This window comes from Triticum aestivum, chromosome 3D (assembly GCF_018294505.1).
Source record: "Triticum aestivum cultivar Chinese Spring chromosome 3D, IWGSC CS RefSeq v2.1, whole genome shotgun sequence".
Lineage (NCBI taxonomy): Eukaryota > Viridiplantae > Streptophyta > Magnoliopsida > Poales > Poaceae > Triticum > Triticum aestivum.
In genome coordinates, this window is record NC_057802.1 from 500,639,024 (window position 1) to 500,664,938 (window position 25,915).

The 25,915-nt window shown below is 44.2% G+C and overlaps 2 protein-coding genes across 2 annotated transcripts; both read left to right on the plus strand.

Annotated features, from left to right (window-relative positions):
• Nucleotides 1–15,056: 15,056 nt before the first annotated feature.
• Nucleotides 15,057–19,153, plus strand: LOC123079993 (two-component response regulator ORR26). Its single transcript, XM_044502847.1, has 5 exons — nucleotides 15,057–15,327; nucleotides 16,310–16,462; nucleotides 16,578–16,958; nucleotides 17,075–17,151; nucleotides 17,866–19,153. Exons 1-5 carry the CDS (start codon nucleotides 15,219–15,221, stop codon nucleotides 18,898–18,900), a joined length of 1,755 nt encoding a protein of 584 aa, XP_044358782.1. The 5' UTR covers nucleotides 15,057–15,218; the 3' UTR covers nucleotides 18,901–19,153.
• A 942-nt stretch (nucleotides 19,154–20,095) lies between these two features.
• Nucleotides 20,096–24,804, plus strand: LOC123079994 (peptidyl serine alpha-galactosyltransferase). The gene is made up of 8 exons (XM_044502849.1): nucleotides 20,096–20,513; nucleotides 20,835–21,005; nucleotides 21,456–21,699; nucleotides 21,820–22,020; nucleotides 22,119–22,585; nucleotides 22,658–22,822; nucleotides 23,102–23,345; nucleotides 23,755–24,804. Exons 1-8 carry the CDS (start codon nucleotides 20,209–20,211, stop codon nucleotides 24,421–24,423), a joined length of 2,466 nt encoding a protein of 821 aa, XP_044358784.1. The 5' UTR covers nucleotides 20,096–20,208; the 3' UTR covers nucleotides 24,424–24,804.
• The last annotated feature ends 1,111 nt before the right edge of the window (nucleotides 24,805–25,915 follow it).

Here is a 25,915-nt window from a genome sequence, read left to right on the forward strand (position 1 = left end):
CACGATCGACCGACCGATCGATCGGCCGATCATGAGCTTTGTTAGGTAGCACAAAACTTTCTGCAGATGGGAAGACTCCGGTCTGTGTTGACATGCCGTTCTCGTTCCACTTCCAGTAAAGAAATGAAGTCGGCCCTTGGAGAGGATGCCATTCTTGTTCTCTTCCGGTAGTTGTTAGAGTTGTGTCGAATATTGTGTACAAGTTAGGTTACAATTGGACTTGTAGTTGTACTGTGTTTAGATAGGATATGGAATCGTGTCCTAGTAGGACACTTTTATCCTAAGCCTCTCATATATAATGAGGTTAGACACATGATATAGTAGGACATGCCGTTCTCGTTCCACGTCCAGTAAAGAAATGAAGTCGGCCCTTGGAGAGGATGCCATTCTTGTTCTCTTCCGGTAGTGGTAAAAGGGGAACTCGACCCTTCGGGAAGAAACTCCAAGGCAATTTTTTTATATTATTACAGGGGGCTCGATCGCTCCACCCGCGATGCCACAGCAGGGTTTTGCATGCATGCGTTGTCTGCATCAAGGAGGTACTCCGGTACAGAAGAAGAAGAAGAGACGGACCGAAGATGAGGCTGGCTGCTGCTCTGATGTGCATGCATGCTGCCGCTTTGATTTTTTTCTTTCCCTCTATATCCATCGGGGCGTGCATGCTTTTGATCGGCCGGGGACATGCATGAGCGTTAAACGTATATACTGTCTCCGTCCGGAATTAATTACTTGTCGCTCAAATGGATGTATCTAGGAGGGAGTACATTGCAGCGCCAACAGCTGGTTTTTTCCACGTACGATCTCTCTGCTTTCATTTGCTGCGGAGGCAGCAATGGCATGCATCGTTATCTAAAATAAAGTGATGGTGCGCATGACAGCGAAGCCTAAGCCTAAGCTAGATTTTCATCTGAAAGAACAATTAGACCTACCTATGCCTATGCGCATGCCTGCCTTTATACTTAATCATGCATGTCAACTCAACGCCAGCCCTAGTAGCCAATGTCAGGACTTGTGAGATAATAATGCACAAATGAGGAAAGCGATAGATCGATCCAGGAGTTGCTTTGCACCTAACCACAATATTTACTACTGTAGTAACCACTATTAATTACTGGAGTATTAGAAGTGCCTATGCTTGATATTTAGCTGATCAGTCGCCACGAATTGGATTCTTCATTTACTGCGTTCATTTCGGGCACTGTGTCAAGCTAACAGTCACTAGTTGATCGATGGCTGCACCAGCTGCAAGGTTAACTTTCAGTGGAATCCAAAGATTCAAGGGCCAATCTACCGCAAAAGGGCAAAAAGTCTGAAGAAGGCAGCTGTCCGAAACATTATCCTGCAGCTCAAGTGCTTGCAGAAGCAGAGGACAGAAGGCCACCCAAAATATTTCCAGAACAACACAAGTGAGGCAAAGGCTCATCCTCATTTGACTACTTATTCTCCTGGCTCCTCGCCCGTTGCTTGACCTTTTAGTTTAGACCAGAGAGAAAAAGTGGTAAGCCTTACAGGCACCAAGGAGTCAAATGGCAGACCGATCTGGCAAAATTCTCGGGAGGGATATATTTCTTTTTCTGGATGTGAAGGATATATTTGTTTAGATTTTTCTTTCTTCAAATACTACACCCAACTTGCCTGGCCCCATATATGGCGAGTTTGTGACTATCCGAAAAAGGCCTCAAAGTGGTGCATAGTAGTTTATGCAAACAATCATCTCAGTGGCACTTCAAAAGGCATTCAGGGAGAGATGGTGCAGCCCATGTGAAAGTGAGTGCACCAAGAATTGATGTGCCTTTTATTGCTATTATTAAAGAAAAATTGCTGCTACTGAAAGAATGCATCCATTGGTTGTGTATGCCTTGGAGATAAGACACACCAAAACAATACTTTTCTCCAAGCCCTAACATGGCGAGGCTTTACAAATTGGTGAGGCCTATCTGAGCTAAGGGCATTGTAAATTGGGGGCATTTCTTGCCTTTTTGAGCCCCACAATAGGGGAAAGAAATTCAGATACTGTGGCCTTGTCATTAGAGTACCCTAGTTTGGCATATCTGAACAGAAATCTCCAATGATTAAGCTCCTCGTCGATCAGCCTCACATTGTGGGCGTGCGTGCCTCCCGGCCTTGCGTCTTTCTACTGAACATTGGCATCCAGTTCAAGTGGCGGTATTCATTCCGTTGCGCGAAAGGAAAGGGGAAAAGCGCCGGTATTCCAAGCAGAGGCTTTTGAGTCACTACTCTACGAGCATAATAAAAGGAAGAAGAAGCTCAAACTTTTATCTTGTTGAGTGTTGAGGCCAGGGGCAGATGGACAGTTGCTGATAGTTCATTGTTACTACGGCCTTTCGGTTACGCTTTCACGTAGGGGTCAACACTAGCCGGTAAATTCAGAATCTGCTTCTCTGATCATTATGCTAGTATATAATAGTATCACAATAATTGTAACAGAAGCAACCTTATCATTGGAGATAACAGTCAGCCCGTGCAAAGCACTGGATTTTCTCTTACTGTGATAGCAGGAAAAGAAGAGTTGGATGATGGACCCTCGATCATCTCAAGCTCACCAGTACAAAGCACTATCCACCACCAGATAGGCAGATTAGGTAGTAGTACTATATATTTCAGAAGTACTCGCCTAGCTACCTAGAAAAGGAGCAATGGGTGCTTCAACTGAACGCCTGTACCTCAGAAGAACATCTCATTCAGAGATTAGGCATATGATATTTCCTTTTCTTAGAGAAAGGTATATTTTAAACCATGAATAATGGTGCCAAGTCAGGTTTGAAATCTAAACCTAAATATAGTGTTTGTTTGTCACCATTATTCATGGTTTAAAATAAGGTTACCTGGTTTATATAGTTGTTTTGTATTTTGGTGTTTCCAAAAATATGAAATAATGCATAGATGTATGGAATGCTAAAAGTTTAAATACGAACAAAATGTTATAGAAAACTATGACTATATGTGTCATATGCATAAATAACAATATATTCATATAGTATTTGTTTGTTATATTTTGCTCTTTAATTTTTAGGGTTCCCAGTCCATAACACCCCCACTACCTGGGGTTCAGGATTTTTAGTGATCAGTTTTATTTTACTTTTTTTTTATAGCGGAAATGGAAATTTGGGGTTGAGCTCTGTTTCTAGGTTGATTAGTGCAATTTTTTTCTCCCAAACAACAAAACACATAATTGAAACTTTGGAGATCAACAACATGTTAGTACTTCGATGTCTATATTTATTTTTTATTCTTTTGGCAACAATATATGAAATTATAGAGTTTTAAAAAGTACAGACTCTATCAGTTTAAGTATTTACACACCGGAAAAGTCGATTTTTGTACACATTGGAGTGCTACTATAATATTGACCTGCAAAATTTCGAATTAATGTGGTGTACCATATGGGGGGAAACAAATAGATATTTTTTTAAATAAAGTGAAGATAGTGAGCAAACACGAATCTCAGTGTAAAACTTGACAGCACAGTAGAGGATGCACCTACATGCCAGCTTAGAAAATTCTCTATTATTTTGGAAAACATGGAATATGAAACAAATTTTAAAAGTCGGTTTAGAGTTTATTTTAAATAGTTCTAGAAAGCTTCTTTGTACCTCTGAAAACACCAAAATTGTAAATGAGCATGTTAAGGGTTGGAAGGTGGTTTTGTTTTCGTGGTTTCTCAAAAAAATTGGAAAAGGTATTGAGTGCGGAGAATGATATAGAGTACCGTTGAGAAAAAAATCATCAATTAATAATCATAAGTTAAGAACCTGGAAAAAGTAACCGGTTAATAAACATCTATAGTTATCCGCAAAAAAAATCTATAGTCCATACAAAAAAACAATTTAGTTATTTTGTCGCTTTTGCCCATGACATTAGTGATCATTTTTTTTATGTGGAGTGGATCATACTTTTTTTATATGTACTTATGTGTGGGTTTGATAACACTCCCAACCAACATAATGTTGACACTGTCTTCGCGAAAAGGCTTTGTGACGTGCTCAACAACTTGGAGGTTGTTATCCCTGTATATGGAAGGGTGGTTGTTTTCCTCGACAATCAGGGGCAAAAGCAATAAGGTGGATGACTGCCTTCGAACCGGCATCCTGAAGGAGAAGTCACTCAGGTACAAAAGTGAGAAGAGTGCTGCCATAGGAAAATTGCCCCCGGCTACTTGATGGATCATGTTCGGTCTCCCAGCTCGTCCTCACTATTTTGGGTCGTTATCGTATTTTTTGTGTTGCCCATTGCCTTTTGTTAATGTGTACTCAACGGAGATTTTGTTGCGTTGTACAAGTGTTTGGGTTTGTAGTAGTTGTTTGTTCAAGGCAGTCGGCAGGCCAAAAATGCTAGACTAACGTAACCAGCTACGTTCTTTCCTTAACGCTAAACTAATCCCCCCCCCCCCCCCCCTCTGATTTTCACGGGGTGGGCCTGGGCCTATTTCCCCTCCAACCAAATCAGGCCAATTCACCTTTTACGTACGTAAAAATCTTTACGTAGATGTAGCAAAGCTCGTCGGCGGGCTACTTATGCGGTCGCGGCGTTTTATACTTTCTAAGTAGTTTTCTTATGGTCAATTTGTATTGATTTTTTTTGGCAAATCAGTCGGGCAATTCTTTTTTTCTGAATTAATCAACGAGGCAAATCGTTTGCCTCCGATTTGAGTAATTAATCGACGAGGCAAATCTTTTGCCTCCGATTTGAGTAATTAATCGACGAGGCAAAAGACATTTTAAAATAAAAGAAACATTCCCAACATCCATGGCTGTCCTGTTCACAAAAACATCCTGCACTGTTAAAACATCCACCTAAACAAATGCGCCTATAAAGCTGCGGAATCTAATCATATGCCAAATTGCCACTGACTAGCAAGTTAGATTCCCCTCATCCATCTGTTTAACCGAGACCAAGACAGCAAGTTTCACATGAGGTGGATCACAACAAAACATGCTCCCTGTCCCTGCAGGCGAGAGGGATTGGGCGGGCGGGAAGGGGAGGGGATAGGGAGGAATCCGGCGATCAACCCCATTGGCCGCGAAGCAAAGGGGACGGGGGAACGGAAGCGGGGCGTAGGGCCGCCGCGCTGCGTGGCCGCTCCTCCGTCCGCTCCACTAATCTCAGCGCCCATAGGAGGCCATGGGGGCTAGCTAGCTCGATCCCCACTCACCAAGACCAAGCCTCGCCGTGTCCGTAACCCATTTGAAAATGGTGGGGATGGGGGCTTAAAGCCCGCGAGCTTTTTCGCTATCGCACGATGGCACGCACGCGCCCGCCAATGGCGATGGCCAAGTACATCCGCCCGCCCGCCCGGCCGGCCGTCCGTCCGTCCGTCGCATTATTGCTTTCGAATTATGAGCGAATCCACCAGCCCCGACCCGTCCGTCGTGCGTGCCGCTCCCAATTGGACGGAGTGGCAATTCGTTCCTCCCTCGGCCCCTGGCCTCCGTAGCGTAGGTGGGTCTCTTTCTTTTGTGGCCGCGGGTGCTCGCGTGAACATTCCCGCGCGGGCGCGGACGAGTCGCCGTCGATGCTCGCCGGTGGTGGGCAAATATTTTACCCGGCCGGGCCTTTCCACGTCGTGCGCGCACGAACCGGCGTACGGCACCGCCCCGCCTTTTGCTTCCGTTCCGTGCCGTGCCCCGCCCCGATTCCCTCCCTCGGCCGCCGGCCGGGGCGGGCGATGCGCGCCGCGGGGATCGCCGCTCTGTCTCTTGCGCATTCGTCGTCCGCCCTCGCCCGCCGCTCCGCCGCATCGGATGCGAAAGCGTACGTGTTAATTTGTCCGCGCCGGCGCCGGTGCCGGTGCGGTGCGGTGCTGGTAGATGGCTAGCTAGCTTTGCTTTTTTCTCTCCTGAGCGGCGCGTGCGCGCGGGACCCGGACGTCGTGCTGCCCCGTACGTGCGCGCACACCTGTGCTGGCGCCCCTCGTGTATAGGCACGCGGCCGGCACGCGGCGGTGCATGCAATGCAGCCAGGAGGAGCGCACATATGCTTTGTGGCGCAGCGAAAAGCCGGGCTGAGCGCCCATGGCCGCGTCGCCACTACGCGCGCGCACCGTTGTCGGCACGGGGATGGGCCCCGACCGCGCGCATGTCGACACTCCGATGGGTGACGCGCCGAGTGTACGTCGACGCGAACCAAAGAAGGTTCTGGCGGCCGGCCGGCGCACGGCCGTGCGTGCACCATTCTCGCCACGCCGGAGGTCATGCGTATGCTCCTAAGATTTTCGCGAGACGGTGCAAGTACGTCGAGGCGAAGCGTGGGACGCGCGGCCTTTCGGAGTTACCAAATGAAGCGGACTGATCCATCGGTGTCGATCGATCGGTCGAGCTTGTGACTGATGCCAAGCGAGTGCCCTGCCGCTGCCGGTGACCAGGATTCGACCGACAATTCGCATTCCTTCCGTCGATGGGGGGAATCCTCACTTCGTGTGACAAGACGGCCACCACCGGGGCACCAGGGGAAGATTGATGGACGCATCGGGCGGAGAGAACCCAAAGAGGGTGAAAGAGAGTGGAGAGGATTAGCACCGATGCTTTGCTCAAATGGGCGAACGACTTTGACCTGAATGCCAAGTTTCACGGCACCACAGAGCGCAACCAAGCCTTCGGGCTTCAGGTATCATCAAGTGGTAGCTCCGTGTACGGATCGTAGAACTTTTAACAACTACTGTACTTCATGGAGGACGAGCTCCATGGAGACCGGATTTAAAAAAACATATTTTTTAAAATTTACACATGATGTACGTGTGTGTGTGTAAGTTTTCAAGACGAATAAAATGAGTTACACAAACAAACAAAGTTATTGCTTTTTAGCACGTGCACCATTCATCATCAAAGTCCATGATTTTTTTTCTTTTTGCACAACTATCATTCAAGCTATTTCATCCTCAAATTATACATACACACACATCACATCCTTGTATAGTAGTACAATTTTTATTCATATTTAAAAAAAACTGAAAAGTTTGAATCTAGAACTTTTCACAATTTCCGTCCTCCCTGTAGCTCGACCTCGAAAACCCCTACTCTTTCCACGACAACAAATATATAATATAATTCATGATGAATCTAATGAAGCTAGCTTGATGTTGTAAATGTTGTATATTTTTATATAGAATTGGTCAAACCTAAAGAAGTTTAACTTAATTAGGACAAACTAAAACTTCAAATATTTTGGAACCGAGGGAGTACTAGTAATATCTCCATTCCAAAATACCCTGATGAATTGTAAATCGACACCCCATCTTTGAGCACTAATTATACTCGCTTTGTTGATTCTGACGCCATTTGATTTCTTGCGGTCTCAATAGACTAGTCAACCTGAAAAGGCTCCATCATCTTTAGCTTTTTCGCACGCTTCGATCGGGAAAAATACAAGTTTAATGTTGTGTTTATGCAGCTTTTGAAGTCGTTGTAGTTCAATTTGAGTTTATGGTAATTATGCACTTCATTTTTCATTTTGCTTTCTGTTTGGGTAAACATAATTCAATTATTTTGTCTTCTTCCAGTGAATGATCAGGGTTTTGTTTCTTCTGTTTTTGTTTGGTCATTTTTGGGCTACAAGGGCTAGTTAAACCTAATTAGGTCTAATTAGGAGACCAAGTAGACATAATATATCAACCCATTTACTTGCTCATGTGCCAACGCCTAATATCAACAAAAAAGTTGGCATCCATTCGACGAAAATATAAAGGCTAGCAAAAGGTGGCTTGGATTTATATAAATTTGAGGCAACTTGAGAATAGACATCCCTATTGATTGTTCCATGAAAAACAGTTTCAGAATATAATTTTAATAATTAAATGTGCATGTATTTGAATATATTAACCGCCAAAGGCATTCAACAAGGATCGTGCAAATCCAAAACACTATTTGTTTTGAAGTGGATGGATTATGTTATGAAGATGTGTTTAACTTTTTTTTTGCGGAAGGTAATCTATTCATGTGGTGTGTTCTACAAATAATAAAAATAAACCGCACACAATTCCATCAAATATGAGCCCACAGATATGGAATTATATGGTTAGCACATTGGGACAGTGTAGGCCTATGTATTGTGCGATTTGAGTCTAAGCCCACCTTGCTTAAAACTTGGCCGAGGCTCGTTTTTACATCTAACCAAGATTACAAGAATGCATTGGCAATGGGAGGAGGGGAACTGAGAAGCCAAAATGAATAAAAAATGAAGACCTTTTGAAGGTCACAAAAAAATTGTGTTATGATTACAAATAGTTTAAACACAGAATATATACTACATGACTAGTCTCCAAACGAGCATCACTCGGTGAGAATTTGTGGGACCACTAAATTATCCTCGATATCAACTAATTCCAAGTGTGTGGCCCGAGGGGATGCGCTCACATATGAATGTGTATGTATGATGGTGCACATGCATGCGTGTGTATATTTCATTTTTTAACTATAGGAGAAGTCCCCACGATATAATTAGGCGTGTAAGAGGCTTGAACTTTTGGGGTGAGCTTATACATCCACTTCTCTAATCAAGTGAGTAGGGTTACAATTGTATTATGAAAGACATGGCATGTTTAGTTATTTGGCATATTTTAGTAGAATGTAATGTATACTTCTAAAAATGCAGACGAAGAAATTGGTTATGCGGCATTGGCAAGGTATGAAACCATGTAGAAATGGATACAGTGTAGCACACTATCATAGATTTCCAACCTGCCTCATTGAGTTTAAAGAAGATATGTGTCATCACATGCCCTAAATCATAATTTGGTATGTTGAATCACAAAAAATTCCGATGGTGTGGATCAACCGTGCGTATAGCCTAGTGTTTGCTTGTGTTGGCTAGTCACGTTTCTATGAGAGTGCACTCTGGACTTCTTAAACTATCACCACTATTTCCCTAAAAAAAAAAAAACTATCACCACTATTCAATCATGCCCCACTTAACTTTTTTTTTTTGGTGTGTGTGCCGGATTCTCTAAACTTGTCTCTGTCTATCACATAGTTTTACTTTTTATCGTTAGACTAACACATACTATTAGGTGGACATCATGACATGGCAAAGCAAGCGCACCCATGTCATCCGACACCCATTACGTTACCGTAATGGTTAAAGGGAGCTTCGGGGAAAAAAGAAGACAAGTTGAGGGAAACCCAATAGAAAAAAAAAGTAAAGAGCCAGACGAGATAATGGTAATAGACTGGTTGTTTTGGGTGGCAATAGGTTACAATGCATCAATCCATCTCGTTTTTTTATAATGATTTAATCCCCGTTATTTTTCTAACCCCGCGATATTAAAGATATATTTATCTCTATTATTAAAGGAGAATCGAACGTCGTGATGGTTCGACCTCGTACTCCCACCTACAATCGATAGTTTCTTTCTCCCGCTCGTAAAAAAGGCAGCCCACCCGGCATAGGACGTGGCCCGGAAACCAGCCCACACTTCCTCCCATCCCCGACCGAATACAGAGAGAGAAAAAAACTGTCGCTAACATGTACTCACGTCTTCGCCTCCCACAACTCCCAACTCGCTCCCAGTTCCAATCCCGATCCCATCTCTCCCCAGGAAAAGTCGCTGCCGCCGCCGGCTGTGCTCGTCGCCCCACCACCTCTCCATCCGCTGATGCACGCCTTCTGGATCAAGGTGAGGGATGCCTCCCGTCCCTTGTGCCCGCCTTGGAAGAGAGAGGGGAGAGAAAGAGAGAGGGAGGAGCGGCCAACGGTGGCGCTGGCCTAATCACTGATAGAGGAAGATGAGGTCGTGGTTCTTCGTGCTGGTGCGCTCTCCCGTCGGCCTCCTCTCCCCTTTGCTCGGGCACGCACGGGCCAATCATCGACCAACGGCAGAGTGTCCGAGGAGTCTCCAGACGCGTGCTATAGGCTACTCCTTAGGTTTGGTTGTCTCTTCTGCCTTAATCATGTTTAGACCATTCCATTAGTGGTAGTAGTTATCACGAGGAATCCCTCATATCTGGAGTGAGAATTTGCTACTGTGGGATTTTCATCCGTGTGGTGCTCTGCTCAATTGGCATATTAGGCAACCTGTACATGGCCAAAAAAGCGCTGAGCGCCGAATCCCGTCCTGGAGCAGGCTTACGAATTGAAGATACCTACACTCCCATGAGTTGAGTATCATCGGGTAAAGCTGTGTTATGAACAGCGTCAACTCATATGAGGATGCCAATGAGATCAATTGGATTCCTTTATTGCTATTGTTGCACGACAATATCTGTTATTTTCGCTATTGTTAGAAAAAATATCCCAGTGTACACACTGTATTTGCCAATGTAACAGCATGATTAATCTCAATCTAGGACAATGCATTATTTTCTAAATATAGTCAAACATCACAGGATATATACTTTGAACAGTCAATGGAACATGCTACCAGCAGGAAGAAAAACATGTTTGCATTTTCTTGGATGGTATATAGGACTTGAATACTAATTGTCGGACTGCCGACGTACTATGGATATTGTAACAGAACTACACGGATGATAATATCGTTAGAAAAATTTGAAAGAATTACGGTGGATGTTAATTTGCTTGAAGTGAGAGTACTCTACAATGCTTCTCATAGCTTTATACTTCTATGATGCAAAGTTATGTATTCTGTAGTTTTTTTTGCTAGGGAACTCGGAAGCATGTGGTTGAAGTAAATCTATAGTCTGAGAAAGAATTTGCATATTCAGGAAAAGGCCTACAAGCTGGTGAGACAACACAATTTGCACGACGACAGACAAAGCTTCACTACAGAGTTCCACATACGGACATGCCTTTTGCAAAGGCAATTGAGGTTTTTTCTGGGGACGAAGCAGTACTTATTGAGTGGTATTAAAAATTTGATCATTTTGTTTTAGAATCACGGTGCTAATTGTTGGGGAACGTAGTAATTTCAAAAAAATTCCTACGCACACGCAAGATCATGGTGATGCATAGCAACGAGAGGGGAGAGTGTTGTCCACGTACCCTCGTAGACCGAAAGCGGTAGCGTTATCACAACGCGGTTGATGTAGTCGTACGTCTTCACGATCCGACCGATCAAGTACCGAACGCACGGCACCTCCGAGTTCTACACACGTTCAGCTCGATGACGTCCCTCGAACTCCGATCCAGCCGAGTGTTGAGGGAGAGTTTCGTCAGCACGACGGCGTGATGACGATGATGATGTTCCACCGACGCAGGGCTTCGCCTAAGCTCCACGACGGTATTATCGAGGTGTAATATGGTGAAGGGGGGCACCGCACACGGCTAAGAGATCTCAAGGATCAATTGTTGTGTCTCTGGGGTGCCCCCCTGCCCCCGTATATAAAGGAGCAAGGGAGAGGCAGCCGGCCAAGAGGAGAGGCGCGCCAAAGGGGGGAGTCCTACTCCCACCGGGAGTAGGACTCCTCCTTTCCTTGTGGGAGTAGGAGAAGGGAAGGGGGAAGGAGAAAGAAGGAAGGGTGCGCCCCCCTTCCCTAGTCCAATTCGGACCAGACCATGGGGAGGGGTGCGGCCACCTTTTGAGGCCTTTCTCTCCTTTCCCGTATGGCCCATTAAGGCCCAATACGAATTCCCGTAACTCTCCGGTACTCCGAAAAATACCCGAATCACTCGGAACCTTTCCGAAGTCCGAATATAGTCGTCCAATATATTGATTTTTACGTCTCGACCATTTCGAGACTCCTCGTCATGTCCCCGATCTCATCCGGGACTCCGAACTCCTTCGGTACATAAACATACATAAACTCATAATAAAATTGTCATCATAACTTTAAGCGTGCGGACCCTTTGGGTTCGAGAACTATGTAGACATGACCGAGACACCTCTCCGGTCAATAACCAATAGCGGGACCTGGATGCCCATATTGGCTCCCACATATTCTACGAAGATCTTTATCGGTCAGACCGCATAACAACATACGTTGTTCCCTTTGTCATCGGTATGTTACTTGCCCGAGATTCGATCGTCGGTATCTCGATACCTAGTTCAATCTCGTTGCCGGCAAGTCTCTTTACTCGTTCCGTAATACATCATCCCGCAACTAACTCATTAGTCACAATGCTTGCAAGGCTTATAGTGATGTGCATTACCGAGTGGGCCCAGAGATACCTCTCCGACAATCGGAGTGACAAATCCTAATCTCGAAATACGCCAACCCAACAAGTACCTTTGGAGACACCTGTAGAGCACCTTTATAATCACCCAGTTACGTTGTGACGTTTGGTAGCACACAAAGTGTTCCTCCGGTAAACGGGAGTTGCATAATCTCATAGTCATAGGAACATGTATAAGTCATGAAGAAAGCAATAGCAACATACTAAACGATCGGGTGCTAAGCTAACATAATGGGTCATGTCAATCACGTCATTCTCCTAATGAGGTGATCCCGTTAATCAAATGACAACTCATGTCTATGGCTAGGAAACATAACCATCTTTGATTAACGAGCTAGTCAAGTAGAGGCATACTAGTGACACTCTGTTTGTCTATGTATTCACACATGTATTATGTTTCCGGTTAATACAATTCTAGCATGAATAATAAACATTTATCATGATATAAGGAAATAAATAATAACTTTATTATTGCCTCTAGGGCATATTTCCTTCACTAATTAGATAATCTCTTGCCTGGGTGAATCTATGCCAATTGTTCAGTATCTCTTTTTTTTATCACAAGGCCCCGAAGGTATCATTCAAAATTTGCAGATGATTAGTAAAGTGTCAAACACATATGGCTTCTGCCATCTGGTAGATGAAACTGGATTGTAAAAATGACTACTTTATTTTCAAATGGAGCCTGCTGTGCGCATATCAAGTGCATGTATAAATTAGTATCATTTTTTCTGCACATTGAGCTTATGATTTTTTTTCTGAATAACGTGTCATATTTTGATTCCTACCAAAATGACCATTGTTATGTGCTTTCTCGACATTTTGTATGTCACCTATGGCGACAATAATTTTATTTTTTGGGGGGATTTGATTGTGCTCTGTCAGATCTATGTATCTATATGGGTGATAGTTATTTTTTTTAATAATGTAACCTCTCAATTTCTAGTTCTCTTGAAGGGTACATTATGAGCATGTAAACTTCTCTAACAATCAAATTGCCACATAAACTGTTTTATTTTGGTAGTGTACTGTCTTAAGCACTCATCAAAGCAGCAGAGCTATCGCACAATTATTTCCCTACTTATACCTTTTTACACTTTTATATGTGCACCTTCTTCTGGTATTTTTTTATGACATTCATTCTTGTGTCTGAAGTCTTGATGTGTGCAGAACTACTTCCGCGGTGGAACGATATTTGGTGAGCCAGGGTGTGTCACATGTTCTCACAGCCTGCCGTCATCAATCAAGGTGGGCATCGGTCAATATCGAGCTTGACGAGTACTTCCTCAAGGCTGATGTCCGCTCTTGACGTGTCACTAAGCTGCTACTTTTTTTGACAGATTGGCAAGGAGACACTTGGGTAGGAGAAAAGGAAACGGGAGAGCATGAGAGAGGAAGACGTCGAACACGTACATACATAAGAACCTTTCACTATGTTCCATTTTGCTACAAGATGTTCATAACCTAAGTAATGCAGACAGATTTACATATTTTGTGTGATGGTAGTATTCATCATAGTTTTATGTTAACCAACCATGTTGATTATCCTACTTCATGTTCGTGTCAATCCAAACTCATCATATCACTCTCGATTTTTAGTCATGCTTGCAGCTTTGATCTGCAACTATACGCAGAAAGAATGTCTTAGGCTCAAGGTACTGTTGAAACTTGGACGTCATCCAAATCATATGCTTTTTGGGTTGTACGAGCTTAGACTATCTATTGCATTCATCCTGGCTCAAAATTTCCAGTTTGTAATTGTCCATGATGACGGCACAACACACATAGTGCTTGCTTTGTTAAGATTTTTATGTTCTCAAGGATGTTAAAGGGTTCCTCCTGGGAACCAAGAGGACAGCCTTGAACTCAAGCTGCCTCTTCACAGAGAAGTGCTTGAACGCAAAGATGCTCCTCCCGAGTCATTTGACAGATATAGAACTAAGATTTTATGAAGTAACCTGAAGGTCAGATGTGTTTTGTAGTAACTATATCTCTTTTGTTATCTTTTTTTTCTTTATGATTGGGAGTAGTATATGTTGTTTTAGAGGGTCTAATTATCAGAAAATAAGATTTTGTTCTTTTGTTTCTGTACTCAATGTAATTCATGTTTCCTTTCATTTAGTTATGAGAGGAACTGCTTAAGTTTTATTTCAACTAATTCGTTGCAAAAAAAGATATTAAAATAATATTTTGAATTGATAAAAACATAATATATATAAAATACAACATTTTGAAGAGGGTTCAAACACAATGGTGACAAAAAAGGTGAAGGAAAAGGAAGGGTAAGGACAAAGATATGATGTGAGGAGGGAGTGGTTAAAGAAACACGACCATGCCTACGAAGAAAGAAGCGGAAGAAATAATTAATTTGTTGTTATAGGAATTGAAACAATCATGCTTCACTATGTTCTCGGTTCACCCGTAGCAACGCACGAGCATTAAACTAGTTGCATTATGATTGTATAAACATACGGGACTCCGTATAATAATAATTATTGTAAACCCGTCAAACTCATCTTCCTCGTGACGGGTTTAGAGAATAATCTCGTCACAATAACAACCAACAGACATACATCGGCTGCCATACTACAATATCCGCCTATCCGAAATGCACTCATCTGCATCTACAGAATTCGGCCTCCACATCCAGCACCAAAGCATCACCCACTAGCCAGAAAAGCGCATTATACTCGGACAAACTTAGCCCCTTATCTCCTATCACAAGACCCAACTTACAACTTAACAAAGCCCTATGTCAGTCAGTATGCCAAATAACAATAACATTTCCCAGCCATAGAGAACGAGCAGAACCATCAGAAAAGCAACACGCTTCGCACCCCCACTTGATCAAGGTCCGGTCACGGCTCACTTGGCTCGGCTTCTTCTCTTATTCCAGAGCCGTTTGTTGGGCTCGCGAGAAAAGCCGCAGTCGGAATAAAGTTGGTTAAGCGCGCAAGCGCGCGCGCCAATATTAATCGGCCCCCTCCCCCTCCACTTCGCCCCAACCCCCGGCCCTTTTACCCGCGCCTGCCCACCACCTTGCCTCCCACTGCCTGCTCCCTCCCACCCCACTCGCAGACCCCGCCCGCCGCGCACCGAGGAAGGAGGGAGGGGGGGCTCAGCGCGGCGCGGCCATGGCCGACGCGTCCGCCTTCCCCTACGGGCTGCGCGTCCTCGTCGTCGACGACGACCCCACCTGGCTCAAGATACTCGAGAAGATGCTCCGCAAGTGCTCCTACGAAGGTTCGAATCTTCGCCTGCTTTCCTCTTCGGGTTCTCGATCGGCTTGGCGTGGCGGCTACGCCGTCGCCTCCTCTCCTGTGGGTGTATGTGCATCCGTCCGTCGCCTATGCATGTCTGGTGCTTGTTTAAATTACCCAGTGGAATTGGTTGAGACTACTCGCTATAATTAAATTATTGTGGGTGTGTGTGTGTGCGTTCTGGAATTGAGTGGACTTTTCGGACCTTGTCGATCGAATTTAGGCTGTTTGGGGAACTATCTTTCATAGATTTGTAGTATCATCCAGCGATTTGCCTGCTTTTGGGCTCCTTTTTGTGTCTGTTTCTGCTTGTGTATATGTATGTGACTGGTTGGTGTCAACCGTGAGTGACCGGGTGGGAGCAGCAGAGGCCTTGTCCATTTACCCTTTTTGGCTAAAATTTCGTATAGCGAACAACATATGCATTTCGAGGCTGTGCCCACTTTTAGGTGATGATGATTGCTCAATTATTTGGATGGATGTCTTGCTTCTCCAGAGAGCAGTTGGTATCACTGCTGCATCAGTTTTGTTTCTTTTGAGGTGCTGCGTGATTTGCTTTTGAGGCAACTCCTGTGCAATTTACCAGGAACCACGCATTAAAATTCAGAGCGTGTAGTTCCGATGATATCTTCTTTGCAGTCTTTCACCATTTAGGTGTTATATTTCTGTGACACCAGTGACTGGGGACTTTAAGGGCTATGTAGAAAATTCAGTTTTAACATACAGTACTTACCTGTCCTTTTGGTAGACCTATTGCCAATTATCACTACTGAGTGGTCAGGTCAGTGTTCTTAACTAACTTAACTACCGATCTATTAGCTTCTCCGTTTTGTGTTTTGCGCCAGCGCAGAAACCAGTTTTATGCCTCCATATTTATGTTAATAGTCATGATTCTTTTTGTGCGATGAATGATGATGAGTTATCTGTTTATCGGTTAGACTAAACTAGTTATTATCTACCTGCAGTTACCACTTGCGGCCTAGCTAGAGTTGCTCTTGAAATTCTCCGGGAGAGGAAAAACAGGTTCGACATTGTGATTAGTGATGTCAACATGCCAGATATGGATGGCTTCAAGCTTCTTGAACACATTGGACTTGAGATGGATCTACCTGTTATAAGTTAGTATCCAACACCAAATCTGTCTTCCTGCAATTTTCGAAGAAGAAACGATATATTTTATTCAGTTTGAATATCTACTCAAAACTGCCAAACTGCTACACTCTGTTTTCACAGTGATGTCCATTGATGGGGAGACAAGTAGGGTGATGAAAGGTGTCCAGCATGGTGCTTGCGATTACCTCCTTAAGCCCGTTCGGATGAAGGAACTCCGGAACATTTGGCAACATGTATACAGGAAGAAAATGCACGAGGTTAAAGAGATCGAAGGTCATGATAGCTGTGATGATCTCCAGATACTAAGATATGGTTTCGAGGGATTTGATGAGAAGGGCCTATTTATGACAGTTGATTCCGATGCCACGAGGAAGAGAAAAGATGTGGACCACGGAGATCAGGACTCCAGTGACGGTGCTACTGCTAAAAAGGCTAGAGTAGTCTGGTCTGTTGATCTGCATCAGAAGTTTGTAAATGCTGTGAACCAAATTGGATTCGACAGTGAGTGCTCTCTGAAATATCAGTTACCTTCCTATATATTTATCAGTTACCTTCCTATAAATTTATCAAATGAGCATGATCCTCATTCCAAAAGGGCAAATGTCGTCATTTTGCAGAAGTGGGGCCGAAGAAAATATTGGACCTGATGAACGTGCCGGGCTTAACAAGAGAGAATGTTGCTAGCCATCTTCAGGTATGACATGATGTTCAAATGGTAAATTGCTATGGTCTATTTTCTTGAAAAAGGAACCGAGTTCATAAAGAGGGCGTTAAATTAGATTTTTAATAAAATCAAGAAAGTTTGTATACAGGACACACTAAATTCAGATAATTACACCATGACTTTTCTCCAACTCCCTATACCTGGTGTGTCATGACAAATTTGTGCAACTTTGAAACTCACAAATCAGGTGTATGAAAAGCAGTAAAATTGGAATTTATAATCTGATGCAGGTAGTTTCTCGTGCAATAAAGGATCACCTTTTTTTTAAATAACACAAGATCACCTTTGTCAGAGTTCCCCCTAGAAGTAAGTGAAAGGAGATTCTTGGTTCAGTAAATGACAGAAAAAGGGATGTTGTGGTGTTGCAATGAGTTCCCGCCATGTGCATTCTTTCCCTGTGCCATGCTCATGGGTCATGACAAAGCTCCTATTTGATCATTGGTCGAGCTACTGTAGGAACATATACTTTCTGAGTAGCTCCCTTGTAAAAAAACTTTTTTGCAGTTTATATTAACCTGAATCCTTACCTTTAACTGTCAAATATCACATACTCAAATTTACATACAAATTCATGTGAATTCTGAAGCACTTACCCAACACTCTAGAATTCAGGTAAAATCATTGTATTCCTGAAAACTAAGGGATGGTTTTCTAGTATTCATCAGAAGAAAATTGTTAATGCAGAAATATCGCCTATACTTGGGGAGGCTGCAAAAGCAGAACGAGGAAAGGATATTGGGCTCTGCTAGGCAAGATTTCAGCACTAAGGGACCATCATCAGAGAACCTTAACCTCAGAAGCTCCTTCCAAGAGCAACCAAGCAACACTTCCAGTGGATATCCACATGCTTCCCAGAAGATACAAGGCCAGAGCAGTGTGTCAGATTCTCAGTTAGAAGAAACCAAGCGCACGGTCCCCTTACCGGCGCCAGATAGAAGCATGAATTCTGTAAGTTCAGCTGCCGAACCTCAGAATGTTGCCGGTGTTTCACCAATAGGCGGCGTGCTGTCGTTCAAAGGTTTGCCAGTGAATCAGGACAGGAAGCCATCAGAAACCATGATCCTGGAATGCCAGGCCTGGACTGGAGGAGTGCCAGCAAAGCAGTTCATGCAGTACCCAAAGCACAACCATGCACGCTGCGACTTGTTAGGGGATTATGCATGCCTACCAAAGCCAGACTTGGAACACCCCACTGCTCCTGGCCATTTGTTTACACCACCGCCGCTTATCTCAATGAGTTGCAGTACGGAGATGGACGCCAGAAACTTCTCAGATGTGAAGCCAGCCCTTCTTGACTGCATCAAGTCCTTCTCCCCGGCGTTGACATGTACAGCTGATTCGGTTTCTGTTCAGATCAGTGACAGTGTTGTGACCTCAACCGATGCTGCTGACCGGAAGTTTTCCAGTGTGGAAGGTCTGCCTAGCACTAAAGATTGTTACTTCGGCCAGACAAGCAACCAAGGCTCCTGGCTTCGTTCGCAAGAGGAGCCAAGCATCATATGCGGGGCGGATTTTGCTTCTCTGCCCGAGGATCTCCCCGGCTACCCACTTCAAGGAGGTGTCTCCTTTGAGAATGTAGGGCTGAGTAGCATTGATTTGTTTCACTACAATGACGCGATGATACTATCTGGGCTACAAAGTAACTGGTATGATGATCAAGACCACTTCAGCAGCGAAACGACGGACTACCCGTTGATGGATGGATGCCTCTTTGCATAATCCCCCCTTCTGTTCGGCCATGCCGTTTTGCGAGGAGAGGATGGTGTTGTTTGGTATGTCTCCATATAGCACCTCTTGTAGGGCTGCAGTGTTCTAACTTGATCCTTTGGTGGAAGGATCTAATTGTAGTAACTCCACTTTTGATAAAAATGTCTGTATTATAGACCGTGCCATGGTATAATCTATAAATACTCTTCGATGATCTCTCAAAGTATATATATGGAGACTGCCGAATATTTGCTTTCAGAGACGATAACTGCTGTAGATGCTCTCTTGGGAGCAGCATTGCGGACTGTATGTGATATTTTCATTGCACATTACAGGCAAACACTCCAACTTTTCGGTTTCAGGTTGGCCAGGCAGGTTTCTTCTTCTCCCCACGACTGCTGATCTAACCTGAAAGAATTTCTAAGGTGGTGTAGCGGTCAGCGGAGTTTGATGCAAACCAAAACTAATCTAGCAGCTGCAAAGTTGCAATCATAACCAGTTTGCATCACAATCGCACTGGAACTCACTTGCTGCTGCACCAACTGAACTGTCTGCCTCCGGCCAGTATGCAGGACATCAGTGTGTGAGTCTGTTGTTATGCCAAGAATATGAACACTCCGGAGTGAATTTTTGTGACCGACAAAATCATGTACTCCTCTGTCTCAAAATTTAAGGCGTTTTTTAACAATGGTACATTATCCCCAAATTAGTGTCGGTTGATTTATGTAAGGCGTCCAAAAGTTTCAAGGTTTACCCATTGACCAACAATAATCCAATATTTTTTACTATATTTTTATTAATAAAAGCAGTTTTTTTTTGCGAGAAACTTCTAATTTATTCATCTTTAATCATGGCAGTACAAAGAACAACAGAGATAAATAAAACCACGAGCAGGGTATTACACACAAGCTTTGAATTCCCTGTACACTTCTTTCGGTCATTGTATTACGCAATCCAATATGGTAGCTCATGAATTGGCGAAGATGGCTAGGGGTCCCTCTTGTAATAGTTTCTTTGATGAACCTCCTAGTGAGTCTTACTTGATGATGTAACTTTGATCGTGGTTTAATAAGAGAGGTTTGATTTTTTTTAAATGAAAAGGTATTACACACAGGCTTTGGACATTACCCAAAATCGGCACTGGCTTTGACTTTTTAGGGTGTTTACGTAAACCCGCCTGGTTGGCGTACTCCTGAGCACCCGTCGCCTTCCGTCAGTAGACGAATCCTTCAGGGTCAGAGGCTCGGGCACAAAGCAGCGAGAAGACGAAGGTGAGGCCTAAGGCAGGATCCGGGCGCGAGATCCGCCACCCCACCACCAATGGCGGCGGCGATCGCCGGCGCGGTGGCGGCCGCGCTCCTGCTGCCGCTGCTGTGGCCGGCCGTGGCGGTGTCTGCCGCGGGGGAGGGGCGGCGGCTGCACACGCTCTTCTCGGTGGAGTGCGGCGACTACTTCGACTGGCAGGCGGTGGGGCTCCTCCACAGCCTGCGCAAGGCCGGGCAGCCCGGCGGCGTCACCCGCCTCCTCAGCTGCGCCCCCGACCAGCTCGCCTCCTACCGCGGCCTCCGCATCGGCCACACTCTCCAGGTCCCCTCCTACAGCCGCCACCCCCGCACCGGCGACTGGTAGGTAACTCTCCTCGCCGCTTGCACATTCAGCACGCATGCTCCTCTCCTCCTCGTTCCCCCATTTGCTACCCTGCGCCTCGCCGAAGCCGAGACGTCTGGGGTTAGGATTTGGGACGGAGTTACGAAATTAGTTACATCCCGCATGGTGTGCTTCTGCATTTGGTGAAGTTTATAGCGCTTGATTTGGGCGAAGTGCTTGATTTGGCAGGCCCTCTGTGGAGTGAACTAATTGGGGTATAGATGAATACGAGCTTCGAAGATTTCCTCATTTGGAATGGAAGTGGCCTTAGTGCGCCTTGTGTCATTTTGTGTGTGCAGGTACCCGGCCATCAACAAGCCTGCAGGGGTGGTGCATTGGTTGGAGCACAGTCCAGAGGCGGACAACGTCGATTGGGTCGTGATCTTGGATGCAGACCAGATTGTTAGAGGCCCGATTATTCCTTGGGAACTCGGAGCTGAAAAAGGCAAGCCTGTTGCAGCTTATTACGGGTATGGTTTCAGTCAGCAATTTAGAATTGATGATCCTTCTGTCCATTTTCTGCTTAATATGGTAATGAGGAATTGGGCGATGGTAGTAAATTTAGTTACTGAAATAGTACTGTACCACGTCAATGGTTTAGGCACTGGTGACTCATCCTTCCTCGTGGAGCATGCCTTTTGTACTGAGTGTCACTTTGTTAACTCAGGTTCAGTTTGCCGTTGGTATCTGGTACCAAGTGTTTGATTCTTCTTCGTCCTTCTTTCTAAACTTGTTAGAGCAACATAGAAAATTCTAGTATAAATTTGAATTGTAGCACAAAGCAAGTCTATATAACACATTACCTACGCAAACGTTATCTCTGGTTCCTCGCTTGGTAGCTAGGTATTTCATATCATTGTCTGACTGGAAGTCTGGAACTCAGCCTCCGATTTATCTTATTCACGTATTCTCTTAACTAGGTACCTGAAGGGTTGTGATAACATCCTTGCACAGTTGCACACTGCACATCCAGAATTTTGTGACAAAGTTGGCGGAATTCTGATCATGCATATCGATGACTTAAGGGCTCTAGCCCCTCTGTGGTTGTCAAAAACTGAAGAAGTGAGGCAAGATAAGTCCCACTGGTCAACTAATATTACTGGTGATATATATGGCATGGGGTGGATCAGTGAGATGTATGGGTACTCATTTGGCGCTGCAGAAGTAAGCTCGATTACTCTTCTTCGCTATATTATGCATTGTGAAAGCAAATATTTCTTGAGTATATTTTATGTGGTTTTACATATTACCTTCATTGTATAATACTATAATCCTCTTCGACAGGTAGGTCTAAGACACAAGATAAATGATGACATAATGATCTACCCAGGCTATACTCCAAGAATTGGCACTGAGCCACTTATCCTGCACTATGGTTTGCCATTTAAAGTTGGAAATTGGTCCTTCAGCAAGTTAGAACACCATGAGGATGGTATAGTTTATGACTGCAACCGCTTATTTCCTCCACCTCCATTCCCTAGAGAGGTAAACAGTCTTCCTAACCATATTTTGGGATGTTCTCACTGGTAGGCAGTAGCTAGCTATGCTGTATGCGACTATTTAATGTTACTAACTTTATATAGGTTGAGGTGATGGAATCTGACCCAAATGTGAAACGGGCCTTATATCTAAGCATCGAGTGCATTAACACATTGAACGAAGGGCTTCTTTTGCATCACACATCTGTTGGCTGCCCGAAACCACAGTGGTCAAAATACTTGAGCTTCCTTAAAAGCAAAAGGTTCTCAGAGCTTACAAAACCAAAGTACTGGAACAGTCTAAAAGTTGAAAACAAATTGACTGTACAGCATGTTGCATTGTCCAAAAGCAGACATCCAAAAATACACACCCTTTTCTCAACCGAATGTTCGTCGTATTTTGACTGGCAAACTGTTGGGCTCATGCACAGCTTTCGTATAAGCGGTCAGCCTGGTAATATTACACGCTTATTGAGTTGTACAGACGAGGAATTGAAGAATTACAAGGGCCGTGACCTTGCTCCCACACATTATGTTCCATCTATGAACAGACACCCACTGACAGGGGACTGGTATAAACTTCTGGCTTAATAATGCGCTCAAAACTTTTGCTCGGTACGTAATCTTTTACTTGTTCTTCTTAGGTACCCAGCAATTAATAAACCAGCAGCAGTTCTCCATTGGATTAACCATGTGCAGACTGATGCTGAGTTCATTGTTATCTTGGATGCTGATATGATCATGAGAGGTCCCATCACTCCATGGGAGTATGGTGCAAAACTTGGTCATCCTGTTTCAACTCCCTATGAGTAAGATTCTTATCTGGTGCTGTGTAATTTGCAGCATGTGTTGCTGTGGTTTAGTGATATTACAATTCCTGTTTACAAGATATGTTGAGAGGTTCTTCTAGCATCACCTGCATGCTGAGTTTCCACAAATCTTAGTGCACATCCAAGAGTTCGTTGAACCAACTTACCTCTTGCGTACTTCAAGATTTGTGCAAGTCTCATTGCAGGTTGAGGCAGTGATGCATTTAATAACTGCATATGAGAGAACCATGTAATAATATCATCCTTTCTGTTTGTCAGTTATCTCATTGGGTGTGATAACATACTTGCCAAGATACACACTCGCAATCCATCTGCATGCGAAAAGGTTGGTGGTGTCATTATCATGCATATTGATGATCTCCGACGTTTTGCTATGCTGTGGCTGCACAAATCAGAAGAGGTTCGGGCAGACAAAGATCACTATGCGACAAACATTACTGGTGATATATATGCCTCTGGCTGGATAAGTGAGATGTATGGTTACTCTTTTGCAGCAGCCGAGGTATGTGTAGTGGTTTATCTTTTCCCCTTTTGTTCTTGCAACTGCAAGCATATGTCTGCAACTGGCTGCACCGCATTAGAACTTACTGGCTATATTGAATCATTTTAAAACCTCTAGATGTTTACATCAATGCAAATATGGTGCTTGTAACTTCTAGAGATAGTCTATGGAGAGCGTGCGCTAATAAGTTCGAGAAAGCTAGCATGGTTAGCTTCAGTTGGCAGTTAGATCTCACGGTGTCATTATAAGTTTGAAAGCTAGTATGGATAGCACCAGCTGGCAGTTAGCATTCATAAGTTCTAGAAATCTAGTATAGACAATGAACTATAAGGGCCGTGATCTTGTCCTTCTCTGAAAATTGGTTTATCCCCTTATCTTGCTGCTTGACTCTTCTTCACTTGTCATGCAGCTTAACCTAAGGCACATCATAAAGAGTGACATATTAATATATCCAGGCTATGTTCCTCTGCCTGGAGTAAATTACAAGGTTTTCCATTATGGGCTGAGATTTGGTGTTGGTGATTGGAGCTTTGACAAGGCTGACTGGAGAAATGCTGATATTGTAAACACATGTTGGGCCAAGTTCCCTGAACCACCTGATCCATCTGCTATCACGAAAGGCGATCAAAATGCACGGGAGAGGGATCTTCTCAGCATCGAGTGTGGCAAGGCTTTGAACAAGGCCCTATACTTGCACCACAAACGCCGAAATTGCCCTCGACTAAGCACCACCATAGGCAGCATCTCGAAGAAAATTGAGGAAGTTTTAACCTCCAATAAATCAGAGAGAGTTACACAACGGTCGTCCACGACTACAATTGGACGAAATGTGGAGCCCATGGATGTGACCAGGCAGCAGGCTGTTGAAAGAGCCACAGACACTGTATCACGTGTACATGGATCAAAGAGACTAGCGAGATCATCAAAAATGTGGATTTTTGCTGTTTGGGCAATATCTGTGGTAGTTTTCTTACTGGTAATCTCGATGTTTTTCTCGGATCGAAGGAGAAGTGCTTCGAGATCTAGGGCTTCCAGAAGCCAGAAGGCCCACAATTTAACTATGAAACAAACAGTATGATCACAAGTTTATGCGTTTGCCAATACAGACATAAAGGGGGTACAGTACAAGGAGTCTAGAAGCTAACAACACCTACATGAGCTATTTGAAGAAGCCGGAGCTGATTAACCATGTGAATTCCTTATTTGTTGACAAGTTTTTTTAGTGCTATTAGTAGATTTTGTTGCAACTACTGTAGCTAACGTTGTTATGTTCAATTCCTATAGGTGTTTGTTTTGCTTGGTGTAATTGATACGCTTTTGTATTGTTTTCCCTAGTCAATTAAGGTGTCTATGTGTAGAAAGTTGTATGTGATTAACTAGCATACAGATAGAATAAACATTTTGGTCACACAATCCCTCTGGACTGTGCTATAGAAAATTACATACGTGTTTTCTTTGATTGCATCTTGTTTCCCTAGGTAATTTAGGATTGTGGTATACATACATATTGCCTTTGAAACTCTTGTGACAACTAGATCAGCACATGCCAGTACATTTTACATGATAATAATTGTTGTAATAACAGGCAAGTTTTTCTAATAACCAAAAAATAAGTACTCCCTCTATCAACTAATATAAGAGCGTTTAGATCACTAAGATCATAGGTTTATCTTTTCTCTCCTTAATTCTGGATCGACCAACTCCATTCATTGGGCGATGTGTAGAGTTGATGTGAGGTTGTAGGTGGACCTTTCTACAATATAGCTACACGGTCGGTCATTGCCGGTGGTCTGTATGGCGGTCGCATCGCTTCGGAGGCTGTTGAGCAGGCCATCAATGTGTTGCCGCTTCGGAGGCTGTTGAGCAGGCCATCAATGTGTTGCCGATGGTGCCTCGTCGGTGGCTGCGAGGGACAACCGTGTGGCCTTGCCGTCATCGGTGCAATGTGTGGCGCCCTGAGATAGAGGGTAGTACCTTCTCACTAGCTCGAATACGACCACTTAGGCCCTGTTCGGCAGGCCTTCACTCCCCGCTTTCCAACTCCTAACTCCGAAAAGGTGGCCTACAAGCCGCTTCGCCCCGCTCCGGGAGAGGCATGGAGCCAACACGTTCGGTGCCACTCCGTAGCTACTCCAACCGCTTCATGAGCTGAGCTACGGAGCGGAGGCCTGCCGAACAAGCACTTACCCTGCGGTTATGGCATTTGTTGCCCCCTAGGGCGGCGTGGTCCGCACAGCCGCTCTGTCTTCTAGTTTTTTCACATCTTTAAATGACAAAAAGTATTCTATAAAAACATCTCTAACAAATTCCCTTTCCCGTCCTTACTCTTTGAGTTGAGCCAAAAAAGCTTCTCCAACGACTCTCCTTTTTCCAGTAAATTATCGGTGATAAAAAACGCAACCTCTCCATATAGAGGGGTCAAGGGGGAGAATAACTCCCCCGTGTGAGGGATGTTGCCCCTCTCACAATACCATCCAACACCATGGGCCCATATGTCACACACTGCCCTCCCACCCGTTGTCGCCGCTGATTAGCACTGCCGTCCATCAGCACCACCGCCAACCGCCATG